Source organism: Quercus lobata, chromosome 12 (assembly GCF_001633185.2).
Source record: "Quercus lobata isolate SW786 chromosome 12, ValleyOak3.0 Primary Assembly, whole genome shotgun sequence".
NCBI classification, from domain to species: Eukaryota; Viridiplantae; Streptophyta; class Magnoliopsida; order Fagales; family Fagaceae; genus Quercus; species Quercus lobata.
In genome coordinates this window covers 15,172,824-15,187,612 of record NC_044915.1, presented here as the reverse complement: position 1 = coordinate 15,187,612, position 14,789 = coordinate 15,172,824, and the positions used below count along the sequence as shown (strand labels likewise).

The window sequence follows — 14,789 nt, the reverse complement described above, 5'->3', positions numbered from 1 at the left end:
GAGAGATGAGGAAAGAGATGGACGAACTAAGAAACGCCATAAAAGGAAAGACGGACCAAAACTTGGAGAGAATCGTCCGGAAGACGGATTCACCCTTTACCATGGCCGTCCAGGAGTGCCCTGTACCCTCCAAGTTTCGTCTATCCCAGCTGGAACCTTTCGACGGGCTGAAAGACCCCTTGGATCACCTGAATACCTTCAGGACGACCCTAGGCCTCCAACAGCCGCCTGACGAGATTTTATGTCACTCATTCCCTACGACCCTCAAAAGAGCAGCCAGGGAATGGTTCAACAAGTTGCCAACATCGTCCATTGATAATTTCGAGCAGTTGAGCAGCTCCTTTGTCCGTCACTTCGTAGGGGGACAGCGACCAAAGAGAACTGCCGACCACTTGCTTACCATCAAATAAGGAGAGAAGGAACCACTAAGGTCCTACGTGACACGCTTCACCCGAGGAATGTTGGAAATAGACGAGACAGATGACAAGATACATCTCACGACCTTCAAAGCAGGATTGAAGTCCAGGGATTTTGTGGCATCCTTGGCAAAGAACCCCCCTAAGACGATGGCCGAGGCACTGTTAAAAGCTCAGAAGTACATGAACGCGGAAGAAGCCCTGGCAGCTATTGACGGAGCAGATAAGAGTAGGGAAAAGAAGAAAGAAAAGGAGGACGATCGAAGAAGGCTAAAACGGGATCGGGATGACAGACGGAATGACGATGGAAATCGAAGGAGGGAGGACAAAAACCCTCGTCCATCAAAGTTCACCCCGCTGGTGATGCCAGTAGATCAAATTCTAACAGAAATAAGGGACGAACCATCCCTAAAGTGGCCGAAACCACTCCATTCAGCACCTGGATTGCGCGACAAGAGGAAATACTGTCGTTTCCATAAAGATCATGGGCATTACACGGAGGACTGCAGGGACCTAAAAGAGCAGATTGAAGAGCTCATCCGTAACGGGAAGCTACAACAGTATGTAAAAAGGGGGGATTTCGGCAGGTACGGACAGAAAAGCCAGCCAGTTAATGCACGAAGAGACGAAGATCGCCCACAACCTCGTCCACAGAACGCACTAGGGGAAATAAAGACCATCGCCGGGGGACCAACCACCGGAGGATCATTCAAGTCTCTCAGAAAGTCATACCAAAGACAGGTAAACAATGTCCACAACATACCACCGTCAAAGCAAAGACTCACCAGTAAGGACTTGCATTTCTCTGAGGAAGATACCAGAAGTGTGAAGCAGCCCCATGATGACCCGCTCGTCATTATGATCATGATCGAGGGGTTCAACACGCGAAGAGTCCTGGTCGACAGCGGAAGTTCAGCAGACATAATCTATCTTCCTGCTTTCCAACAACTAAAGCTGGACCCAAAAAGGTTCCGTCCTTTTGAGTCTCCCCTCGTCAGTTTCAGCGGAGACAAAGTATACCCCAGAGGAATCGCGACGTTAACAGTAACGGCCGGGTCATACCCCCTTCAGGTAACTAACCAGCACAATTTTCTGATAGTAGACTCACCCTCGTCCTACAATGTGATCATTGGCAGACCAATGCTTAATCGCTGGAAGGCTGCTATCTCCACCTACTGCTTAAAGGTGAAGTTCCCAACAGAACATGGAATTGGGGAGATTAAGGGAGATCAAGTACTGGCCAGAGAATGCTACCATGCCATCCTGGCCTCAAAAGAAAACCATACGTGGACGATTGAGGAGAAGACGCCAGAGATTATGGAGAAACTTGAAATGGTAGATCTGGCTGAAGGGAATCCTCCAAGGACGACCCAAATAGGGACGAGCATGAGTCAAAAGACGAAAGGCGAAATCGTCAGCTTTCTGTAGAGCAACCTCGATATTTTCGCCTGGAGCCACAAGGATATGCCAGGAATCCCAGCAAGCCTCATCCAGCATCACCTGAATGTTGATCCGGGAAAGAAACCTGTCCAGCAGAAAAGGAGAGTCTTTGCTCCCGAGCGAAATAAGGCAGTGATGGACGAGGTAAATAAGTTGCTTGCAGAAAAATTTATCCGAGAAGTCCACTACCCAGAGTGGTTGGCCAACGTAGTCATGATCAAAAAATCAAATGGGAAGTGGAGAATGTGTGTCGACTTCACAGACCTGAACCAAGCATGCCCAAAAGATAGCTTCCCGTGCCCAGAATCGACCAGCTAGTAGACTCCACAGCAGGACACAAACTTCTCACATTTATGGACGCGTTTTCAGGATATAACCAGATACAAATGGCTGAAGAAGACCAAGAAAAGACCGCTTTTATCACCAGCCAGGGACTTTACTGCTATCGGGTCATGCCTTTTGGGCTCAAAAACGCAGGGGCCACCTATCAAAGATTGGTAAACCAGATGTTTGAGAAGCAAATCGGGAGAAATGTGGAGGTTTATGTTGACGATATGCTCGTCAAGAGCAAGGAAGAAGAGAACCATCTGGACGACCTCAGAGAGACGTTCAATACTCTCAGACGGTATAGCATGAAGCTAAATCCGTCCAAATGTGCCTTTGGGGTTTCCTTGGGAAAGTTTCTCGGGTTTGTAGTATCGTAGAGAGGGATTGAAGCAAACCCCGAAAAGGTCAGGGCCATCCTGGAAATGTCTTCACCCAGGACGGTCAAAGAAGTGCAGTCCCTAACAGGGAGAATTGCGGCCCTCAATAGGTTCGTCTCGAAGGCGACGGACAAATGCCTTCCATTCTTTAAGACTTTGAAGAAGGCGTTTTCATGGACGGAGGAATGTGAAGCGGCGTTCCAAGAGCTGAAAAGTTATCTCAGCAACCCGCCCCTCCTGAGCCCGTCCAAAGAAGGTGAAGATCTATTCTTGTACTTAGCCGTCTCAATCACGGCTGTCAGCGCGGCATTGATTAGAGAGGAAGGTGGTTTGCAACTTCCTGTGTATTACGTTAGCCAGGCCTTCCAGGGTGCCGAGGCACGGTACCCACGTATAGAGAAGATCACCTTCGCCCTGATTATGGCTTCGAGGAAGCTTCGTCCATATTTTCAAGCCAATCCCATCGTCGTGATGATGGATCAGCCCATAAAAAAAGCAATGAACAAGCCCGTAGCAGCAGGAAGAATGGTACAGTGGGCAATCGAGCTCAGCCAGTTCGACAAAAAATACCATCCAAGGGTGGCGATAAAAGCACAAGCACTGGCCGATTTTATAGCGGAGTTCACCGTCCCTGAAAACATAGAGAACATCTGGACGGTTAATACTGACGGATCGTCCACTCAACGAGGAGGCGAAGCTGGAATCGTCCTCACTTCTCCCGAAAAGAATGTCATCAAGTATGGAGTCCAACTTAAATTCCCAGTGACCAATAATGAAGCAGAATATGAGGCATTACTGGCAGGATTGAGAGTAGCTCGGGCACTAGGAGCTGAGAATGTTGTACTCAGGAGCGATTCCCAACTCGTCATTGGACAAGTAAGGGGGGAGTACGAAGCAAAGGAGGCAAGGATGCAGAAATACCTCAAGCTGATGAACCAATTGATCAGCTCCTTCAATTACATAGAGTTCGTCCAGATCCCCAGGGATCAGAACACAGAAGCTGATGAGGTGGCACGAAATGCCTCAACGGATAGCGGAGGTAAGAGGATCGATTGGAAGACGGAAGAACAAAACCAACCCAGCATACTGGAACTTCAAATTTCCTCCGTCCACACAGACCATGGATGGACGAGCCCGATAGTCACATTCCTTCAAGAAGGACGACTACCGGATGATCCAGAGGAAGCTAAAAAGGTAAGGAGACGAGCAGCCAGATTTACGATACTTAATGACGAACTCTACAAAAGAGACTACTCCCAACCGTATTTGAGATGTGTTGAAAAGGAGGAAGCCAGGTACATCCTTGAAGAAGTGCATGGTGGAATCTGCGGAGATCACACGGGGGCAAAGTCCCTCACCAGAAATATCATGAGAGCTGGCTACTTTTGGCCAACAATGCAACGAGACGCAGCTGATTTCGTGAGGACGTGTGACAGTTGCCAAAAATATGGGAATGTTCAAAGAATCTCCAGGGAGAAAATGACCACAATATCATCTCCCTGGCCATTCGCACAGTGGGGGATCGACATCATGGGTCCCTTACCTCAGGGAAAGAGACAGGTGAAGTTCTTGCTCGTCGCCATCGACTACTTCACAAAATGGGTGGAGGCAGAAGCTCTAGCAACAATCACCGAAGCAAAGGTACAAAATTTTGTTTGGAAAAATATTGTTTGTAGGTTCGGGATACCAAGGACGATCATATCAGACAACGGTCATCAGTTTGACAGCCAAAGCTTCAGGTCGTTTTGCTCGAGCTTGGGCATCAAAAATAAGTACTCATCACCAGGTCATCCCCAGGCCAATGGACAGACGGAAGTAACCAACCGGACCCTGCTCAAGATCATCAAGTCCCGGTTGGTGGGGGCAAAATGAATGTGGCCTGAAGAATTGCCAAGCGCCTTATGGGCATATAGGACGACAGCGCGGACACCAACTAGAGAAACACCGTTCAGTCTGACATATGGCACAGAAGCAGTTATACCAGTCGAAGTTGGTCTCACAAGCTTAAGGAGAGAATTTTTTGACGAACAAACCAATGAGAACCAATTGAAGGAAAACTTAGACAGTCTGGACAAGATTAGAGATCAGACAGCTGAAAGAATGGCAAAGTACCAGTAGAAGATAGCAGAATACTATAATCAAAGAGTGAAGCTAAGAAGATTCAACATTGGTGACCTCGTCCTTAGAAAAGTCACCCCTGCGACAAAGGATCCAGCACATGGCAAATTGGGACCGTCCTGGGAAGGACCCTACAGAGTCGTCCATTATTCGCGTCAGGGCAGTTACCACCTGGAGGATTCAGAAGGAAAAAGACTACCTTGTCCGTGGAACGTGGAACATCTAAAGAGGTATTACGAAAAGGAACCATAAACTTCATTGTAAAACCAATTTGATACTTCTATCTTATGTATGCAATTATTCGAATTATAAGTATTGTCCAGCATCCCTTAAGTGTTATTGAGCAAATCATGCGCCACTGTTTTCAAAGATAAGCACAAACGATCGTCCCTAAAAGGCTTAACGACGATAAAATTCCTTAAATGGATGTACATCGTCCCTAAAAAGCTTAACGACGATAAAATTCCTTAAATTGATGTACATCGTCCCTAAAAAGCTTAGTGACGATAAAATTCATTAAATGGATGTACATCGTCCCTAAAAAGCTTAACGACGATAAAATTCCTTAAATGGATGTACATCGTCCCTAAAAAGCTTAATGACGATAAAAATCGTTAACAGAGTTACGTCGTCTCTTAAAAAGATTAATGATGACAAAATTCTTTAAACGAATTACATCATTTCTAAAAAAGCATAACGACGACAAAAGTTCCTTAAGGGGATGCACATCATCTCAAAAGCTAAAATTCGTTGATGTCCGTGTGCATCACACAACATGATTTCGTCTGTACAGAAGAGCAAGAGGATCAAACCCCTCAAGTTGATCAACGTAATCTCGTCCATACAGGACAACCAAAAAGTCAGATTATGGGGAAACATTTCCAAAACCCCCAGGAAGGTACAAAAATCCTCACAACTCATGCAATCATGAAGAGCAAAAACAAACACAGACATTTATAAAATCAAACATAGAGTTAAATTGTTCTAGAAGCAAAAATGGGGGGCCCCAAAAACAGGAGGGGCATCCAAACAATAGCTGTTCTTAACTTAGTGCATAAAAAAAAAAAAAAAAAAAAAAAAAAAAAAAAAAAAAAAAAAAAAAGAAAGAAATTTTCCTTAAGGCAGAACCATGCTTGACCAAATACCTTCGCAGCAGCTCGAACCCTTTGAAGTACCACTGGAAAAGAATGGTGTTATATTCTTCAGTGATTTGGAAAGCAGTGACGGCCTTGGCCACTACAACCTTTATCTTCTGAGCGGCCGCCGCTAGGAGTTCGTCCTTCTGCTTCACAGATTGTCTCTCAACGTCTAGCTGCTCCGTCAGTACACGAACCTGCTCCTTGGAAACGTTGAGAGAATCCATGGTTGTGATCAAATCCTTCCGCAAACCAGAGGCCTCAGCCTCCAAAGCTTCTACCTTCGAGTTGGCCACGACGGCCTTCTCTTCATTCGCTAAGTACAAAGTAGTGATGTGCATGGTCTCCCCCAACACCTATGGACAAGTACAAAGTTAATAAAAATTAGTTCAATCAAAAGCAACAAAAATGGTCAAGCAGATAAAAACGAAGAAAGGGACAAGATGTATGATGATTCACCTGCACAAGCTTATGAACGTGGCAGCTCACCATCTCGTGTGAAGGAATGCTCATGACTTCCCTCATCTCACTAGGGGTAAAAAGCTCGTTGGCACGGTCCATGGCCGTCCCAGCGTCAGACCAAACGCTGGCACCAACCTTCCCTTTCCCCTTATTAGCGGCCTTCTGCTTCTTCGAAGGACGAGCCACCTCCTCAATTGAAATACCAGGAGATGCAGCCAGACTCTCTTCCAGATCAAGGGTAGGTGTGGACGACCCTCTCTCCACCACCTCTTTTTCCTTCTCCTTTTCTTTATCTGTGATTCTCAGCCTCTTCTGGCCTATGCTGGAAAGGGGCTCATTCTTTTTCCCCTTAATTTTGTCATACATCTCTTTATTAAATTTCGACGTCATTTCTACACAAAAGAGATCAAGGACGAATAAAAAAGGTGTAAGGACGAATAAAAAGAATACAGATAAACACGAAGAAAAGACGCGAAGTGCAACTTACGTTTTCTCTCTTCACGGTCGAGGGTACTGAGTACGTAGAGGGAAGGTTCTGGTCCCAGACAGTGACGAGCTAAGGTATGCGGATCAATCAGCTCACCAAAATCTTCTATCGTCCTTGCGTATTTGATTGCAGCCTGCACTTGCTCTACAAATTTGGCCTCTAGCTCTGGACGGTCTTTCACTGCAAAGGACGACATCAACAAAAAAAATAAATAAATAAAAATAAATAAATAAAAAGGGGGCCAACAACATTGGGGTACACGCACCAATCAAAGGGGTCTCCCATCGTCGCAGCAACCTAGGTACGTTCCCCCACAGATCATCAGGCAACGTTTCCCAACCGTCCCCAGATACAAAGAAGTATCTTGATTTCCAGTAGCAAAAGGACGACGGAAGGTCAGCTACCAGACGAGCCTTCCTACTCCAGGGTACGAACTCATAGTACCCAAATTCTCTGGACTCTTTTAGACGATACAAGTGGACGAACTCATTAACTGAGATCATATCCCCGTCAGCAATGGTCGTCCAAATCACCATAAAACTAATCACTATTCTCCAGGAGTTAGGCATAAGTTGCCCTGGTGCAAGGTTAAAATGGTAAAGAAGCTCCATTATGAACGGATGGACGGGAAATTGGAGGCCACACGAAAAAGCAGCCTCGTAAAAGCAAACTTCTCCGTGGGCAAAGGCGCAAGCCTTTTCGCCCTTCCTAGGTAGACGAGCCCTAGTTCCCTTTGGAAATTGGAATCTGTCCTTAAATTTATTAAAAACCTCAACTTTCAAGGAGCGATTTTCCTTCAGGGCATGAAATCGATGGACCGTCGCTGGAGCAGGGGAATGGGAGGACGAGGGAACACGGGAAAGAGTGGTGGTCGTAGCACCGATCCCGGCCTCTTCCTCGACCACGTTTGAGGACGAACCCCCCTCTAAGTCACCTAACCCTTCTTCTAAACCCATATTTTCCTCTCTTAGGTGCCCTCTAATAGACCGAAACCAAGCTTGAGACTCCAACAGAAGAGAGTATAAAACACACAATGTCGAACCTAACCCGGTACCCCTATTAACAAATTCCTCAACTACTGGGTACGAACCGGTAAGGGAAGGCGCACTCAATAGGTCACCGGAAAGCTCTACCAAGGAACCTAGGCGGGCAAGGAGAAAAGCTACCGAAGGGAAGTTACGCCTAGCTTCGAAAGTGTCCACCATTAAAGGAAAAAAGGAAAAACTAACACCACCACTCAGTAAGAAGAGAAAATAGTACAGAGAGAAAAAGAAACTTAAGTGACACAAATGCAAGGAAAAACCAGAAAGGAAAGAAAAGCGTAAATGGGGGTGGGCGTACCTGGAAATTAGGGAGAAAACTGAGAAGGTGAGGAGCAAAATACGCGTAGGAGAGATCAACCGCACAGAGAATGGGGAAATGGAAAAAGGAAAAGCCAAAAGAAATCAAAGGTCTCTGCCTTGGAAAGTGCGGGAAAACTGAAAAGGCACTCACCGGAAACGAGGCACTCCCACCAATAGAAATCAAACACGTGGCACTGAGAGGAGCCACAGCCGCCACTACACAATCAATGCGGAGCAGAACTCCAAGCGCCATAACTGAAAAAAATAATAATAATAATAAATAAATCAAAAGTAATGATAATAACAATCTTTTCATATTCCTATAATCGTCCGAGAAATGGACGACCATGGAATAGGGGGGCAGTTGATACGCCCGACCAAAATGGTAATCGTCCATACAATGCAAGATAGGGACGACCTCAATAAAATCGTCCAGAGATAGAAGGTCGTCGCTCAAAGACCTGAACACTCGTTCCCACTCTTCGCGGAACGGTTACGGGCATTAATCAACCTTCAGACCGTTGGGAATGGCAGCTCATCATTAACACCCAGCAAGGGCGTTACAAGGCAAGATTAAAGCCTCCATCAAGACTCCACCAACGGCTAGAAGAAATGACCTGCAGGCACACATATATAAAGACTGAACCCCAAAAGGGGTGGGGTAAGAAAACACTCTAGCACACTATTCTTATTGCTCTCATTTGTCAATCTTTCTGACTTTGGCATCGGAGACCTTTTTGCAAGCACAACGCCGGCGAACTGCTTCCTTTCGTTCGTCCACGGATTACAGAAGATTGATTTGGTGAGGAACGGCTTCCATCTAGACGATCATAATCAACTAACGATCATTTCATCATCAAACACCAAAGATGAAAGAAAATAAAATAAAATCAGCCAAAGACCGAAATAGAAAATATAATTCCTATCATGGTCTTCTGTTGCTTGTTTTGCATTGAGCCCATTGACAAAGCGAGTATTATGATTACATGGTGCAGCAGAAGGCCGAATGAGCTAAAACCTTACTCAACGCTCTCAGTAGCTTGCAGAGGGTTTGGGACAGTGGTGAGGACACTGGCAAGAAATTGGCACCTCTGGATTTTCAATTTTCACAATTCCAAATACACATAGACGGTCTTTTGTAGATCTTCGAAATTTGTGTGCGTTTGGATTGCAAGAAAATGAAAGAAAATAAAAGGGAATTAAATTTTATATTTCGGTCTTTGGCAGATTTTCATTTTCTTTCATCTTGGGTGTTTGTTTATGACATGGCATTTTTATTAATTAAAATGATGGGTTGTCAATTTTTAATATTACTATATAAGCCATGTAAGCTTTAAATGTGCCAGTTGTGTACACCGTTTGTCACATAAATATTTTCCGTTAGTGAGTTAACTGTAGGGATTAATTTAACTCCAAATTAAAAATAACAGGAACCAAATTGACTACTGCCAAAATGTAGAGACCAAATTGATTATGACTTCAAAATATAAGAACCAAAATGGTGTTTTTGCTTAAGTTTAATAAGTTTTTTTTTAATATATATATATATATATATATATTTAAAATACTAAGTATTTTTAACACACACACACAAGGAGAAGGAAGAATGTCTTAAAAAAACTGACAATGATGTATATCTAAAAAGACCTAATTTAATAAGTTTTTTGAGCGAATAGTTTAATAAGTTGATGTGTCATTAATCACCAAAAAGTCATTCAATATTTATTTATCATATTGTTAAAGTTTCATCAATCGCATTTATTGTTTATTATATTGTTAAATTATTATCAATCATATTTATTGTCACATTAATTTATAAGATTTTAGAAATTTGTAGTAGTTTTTATTTTTATTTTTTTATTTATGATTATGATGAGCATATATAATTAGCTATATACATTTACGTGCTTCTTATTATGCATATAACTTCTACTTTCAATTATGTGTTTTATGAAATTTTGTATGTTGACATTTTGAAGGCTGGCTGTTGCAAACCACAAATCAAATCATATGTCAAATTCAATATATGAATGTCACTTTTTGGGGAAAACAGAATGTAGCGGTAGATACTAGATAGTTCTTATCCATATAACAACTATTTTGATACATGGACGAATGATCAATCTATGTTACAACTGCAACTCTTGAAAAGAAGGATTTGTGAGGACATTACAGGGCAAATGATGGACACTTGGGTTCTTCCAGGTTGTGATGGCTTTAGTACTCATTGTTTCTCATTTATTGCTATGTTGGAGCATTAAGCAAAATAGGACTTCAAAGTTTACATTTTCTTTTATTAGTCTATATTATTACAGAAGCCTAACCTTAGGCTTTGCAGGTATTGTGTTAAATTTTTCTATGCACTGACATGCGTCTATATTTAAGATGATTTCGACACGTGATTTCACATTATATAAATTAATTAGTCCATATCAATTTGTCCAATTAACTGGTCACCAATAACTGCTCCTTATCATTAAATGCTTATCATAAATTTTTTTTTTTTTTTTTAAATTTTCTCTCTATCGAATTAAATTTGCCAAAGGTGCATGTTCTGCTCATACGAAAATTTCAATCAATTCTTGCCAATATTCACCTCGTAAATTAAGAACATAAATCCAGTAACCCAAACAAGATGTCCAAATAAGAACATCCATGCCCAAATTGATAAACTATTCATACCAAAAGAGTTATATTCACTAACAAATTGTATTTGGTGGAAGATTCATTAAACTATCAATATATATATATATATATATATCAATCAAAAGTTACGCTGCCATAAAAAGAAAAAAGAAAAAAAATTGTCATCCAATGCCACTAAACCTTTTTTTTTTACAAGATAAAAATTCTATTCTAACCTAATCTAAGTGTATATGTGTGTGACGCTCCCTCCTAGAGATTTGAACCCCAGCCCTTGCCCCCTACACCCCACAAGCACTTATACTTGTGGAGTGACCATCGCACCAAGGGTGTGCGGTGGTAATAAACCTTGGATTATGAACGAAGGTTTATAGATGCGGATACATTAATTTTGTTCTTAATTACTCCTAATTATTCTTTAAACCTTTGTTTATTTTGTTATAATATATGCACAATATATATCGATTTCAAAATAAAAAATAACCCGCAATATGTCACTAAGTATCGACTGATTAGCTTGAGCAATGTGGTTTCACAGATTGTAACTAAGGTTCTAGCTAACCGTTTGAAGACTATTCTCCCTCAAGTCATCTTAGACTCTCAGAGTGCATTTGTGCCTGAAAGACTTATCATTGACAACACTACGGTGACCTTTGAGATGCTCCACAAAATGCGGAATTGGAGAAGAGGGAAGGTTGGCCATATGGCGGTAAAACTGGACATTAGTAAAGCCTATAACCGAGTGGAATGAGAATTTCTGTAGCGGATTATGTTGAAGTTGGGCTTCTCTGAGAAATGAGTTAACCTAGCCATGGAAACTGTCCGGTCTGCATCTTACTCCATGCTCATCAATGGTGAAGCCAAGGGATTTATTAAGCCGTCGCGGGGCATCCAACAAAGGGACCCTCTTTTCCCATATCTCTTTCTTTTATGTGCTGAGGGCCTATCTTCGATGTTGAGACAGGTGACAGAGACGAATCAAATGTAAGGAATACTTTCCTATTGAGGAGGAATTCATATCTTTCACCTCCTATTTGCAGATGATAGCCTCTTATTCTGCCAAGCTACATGTCAGGAATGTCAGCACCTCCTCCACATCCTTGCCCAATATGAAGAAGCCTTTGGGCAAGCTATTAACAGACAAAAAACAACTCTGTTATTTAGTTGTAACAAAAGCCAAGAAATGAAGGAGGATATTCGAACAATGCTAGGTGCACAAATTATGACAGATTGTGAATGGTACTTAGGGCTCCCTATGGTGGGTGGTAAGTCGAAAGTGGGTACTTTTAAGGAAATTTTGGAATGAATCACTAAATGGGTGATAGGTTGGAAAGAGAAGTACATTTCAAAGGCAAGTAGGGAGGTTCTTATCAAAATTGTAGTACAGGCAATATCGACTTATTCCATGAGCATCTTTAGAATACCTAAAGCAGTAGTGATGGCATTAACTCGGTCTTGGCAAAATATTGGTAGGGCCAAACACGAAATGAGAAAAAAATCCACTGGAACAATTGGGGGAAACTATGCTCGCCTAAGAATAAAGGAGGGATGGGTTTTCGGGACCTTAATGTTTTTAACTTAGCTATGCTTGCAAAGCAAGCCTGGCGTTTCATCCAGGGAACACATTTGTTATTCTATCGAGTGTATAAGGCTGGTTACTTCCCTACATGTTCATTTATGGAAGTTGAGTTGGGAAGTAACCCTTTGTACGTTTGGTGGAGTTTATTGTAAGCGAAGGAGCTTATAAGGGAAGGCTCTACATGGCGAATAGGTGATGGTGAAACTGAGGGGGTAGCTCGCCACAAATGGCTTCCTCAACCCCCCATCTTTCGACTTAAAGCAGATCAATCCCTGAAGGTGAGTAATTTTTAAAACTCGAGCGCTTGCCAGTGTGATAGAGCTCTTCTCCATTCCATGTTCATTGCCTCCACAAGAGATGCTGTCCTTGGGATCAAATCGGGCAACTTAGGAGGTCAAGACAAGCTGTGCTGGATGGAGACTAAGCGTAGAAACTTCACTGTCAAATCTGCATATCATGTTGCAATTAGAATGGCCAAGTCTCCCGATGGTGAACATTCCCTAGCTGGCCATGATCACAAGCTGTGGACAAAGCTTTGGACGTTGAATACTCCACCAAAGGTTCGAAATTTTGTATTTCGAGCCTGTTCCGATATCCTTCCAACTAGAGCAATCTTCTCTGTCGTAAAATCAAAGTTGATCCGATATGCACCATCTATGACCAACATGATGAAACGACAGTCCATATTTTATGGGAGTGCCCTCTAGCACGAAACGTTTGGGCTTTAGTCAGAGGTAAGTTGCAGAAAATGTAGTGCTAATGCTTCAAACTTCTACCTCCTGGTTTGTCACCTAGTCGATCAACTTGATAGGAAGGAACTAGAAACTTCGGCAATGATTTCTTGGGCCTTGTGGAATGTGAGGAACATATATCACTTTGAGAGCTTACAGTGCCACCCCACTGCAATCCTTCAAGGAGCCACATCCTTGCTGAATGATTACCAGCGCCTATCTGTGCGTCTCCCCAATTAATGAACACGTTCATGTGTAGTTTGGTTTGTTTTGCATGTTTAGTAACTCTCTTCTTTAGATCTGCCAGCCACTATGTTTGGCGTTTTCTATGTATGGTAGACCCCTTTGGTTTTTTACTTTGTAATTTTTACTGTATTAATATACTTCTACTGCTTTTCTGTCAAAAATAAAAAATAAAAATAACGGAAGTCTTTTTAACACCATTAAAGTTTTCAAAACGACGTTGTTTCCATTGTGCCCAATGTGTTATTAATTGTAGCATTATTTCTCTCAGATTCTCTTGGAATTGGGGGTGGCAATTTTACCGCACCCCGCTTAACCCACCACTCCCTGTTTCGTCCAGTGCAGGTTTTTCTCGCCCTGCAAAAGTGGTGGGGCGGGGATGAGGCAAGATTTAAGTCTCGCACCACAGGACAAGATAGGGATGAGTTTAGACTTTTTAGACCCGCCCCGCCCCGCCCCGCCCTCCCCATCCCCGCCCTTCCCCGTTCCGCATTGTTAAGGGTTATAATTGTAAATTGTTTATACCCTAAAACCCTACTATTTAAACAAACACATCAATATTAGCTTATTTTATTTTATCTAATGTGGTTCTCTGCCATTTTTTTGTTATGTGTTACACTATGAGATTTTTTTTTTTTTGTGTGATTGTCTTGTTAAATGCTTGGATATATTATTTAATTTTTTTTTATAAAAATTGAATTTATTTGATGGGATAAATTTAGTTGTAATTTCAAGTATATTAATGAAATAGGTTTCATTAAAAAAATTGTACTAGTTGTAGGGAAAATTAACAAAAAGTAAAGTTTTACGAGGTGGGGTGGGGTGGGGCTTTGCGGGGCCCCAAGTGATGGGGATGAGGTGAGAAAATTTTCTCCGTCATGCGGGGCGGGGATGGGGTAAGACAAAGCCAAGTGGAGCGGGGACGAAGATCCTATCCTGCGCCCGTCCTGCCTGTTGCCATCCCTACTTGGAATGTCCTGAATGGCGATGAGGTTTGTTTTTATAAATTTAGAGAAAAAGGATGAGTAATTAGAGCAACAGCCCGTCTAGCTCAGTTGGTAGAGCGCAAGGCTCTTAACCTTGTGGTCGTGGGTTCGAGCCCCACGGTGGGCGAATTTAATATATTTTTGTCGCTTTTTTGAACCATATGGGCGAAGAGCATAAGAGGTGACAATGGCCCAGGAGAGAGTCCCTACAATTGAATCTGGGCTTCTAAGTCCAGCTCAGATTTCTGATAAAATTTGTTTCTGTCCAACTTTTTATTTCATTGCCGACACCTGAAATATACCTTAAAGGCTTAAAACAATCACAAATCCAGCAAAAAGAAAAAGAAAAAGCACTTTTTTTTTTGGGGGGTAGAATATTATTTTACTTGTAAGTTGATAAATGGTTACTGGAATAGAAGATAACTTTGTCTAAAGTTATGGATAATAGGTGTACGTGCCGTCCTTCTAGTTCTAAGTTCAAACCATGTTGCTTGGAGCTTG

At 42.4% G+C, this 14,789-nt stretch overlaps 1 protein-coding gene and 1 non-coding gene across 2 annotated transcripts; both read left to right on the top strand.

The window, feature by feature from the left end:
- The first annotated feature begins 566 nt into the window (after positions 1 to 566).
- On the top strand, positions 567 to 1,844 carry LOC115970276. Its single transcript, XM_031089932.1, has one exon. The coding sequence runs from the start codon at positions 567 to 569 to the stop codon at positions 1,842 to 1,844; it is 1,278 nt and encodes a 425-aa protein (XP_030945792.1).
- Positions 1,845 to 14,342: 12,498 nt separating this feature from the next.
- On the top strand, positions 14,343 to 14,415 carry TRNAK-CUU. Its single transcript has one exon. It is a non-coding gene; the product is annotated as a tRNA-Lys (tRNA).
- The last annotated feature ends 374 nt before the right edge of the window (positions 14,416 to 14,789 follow it).

Coding starts and splice junctions, on each gene's coding strand:
- LOC115970276 (XM_031089932.1), top strand. CDS start 567: ATGGCCGAGGCACTGTTAAAAGCTCAGAAGTACATGAACGCGGAAGAA.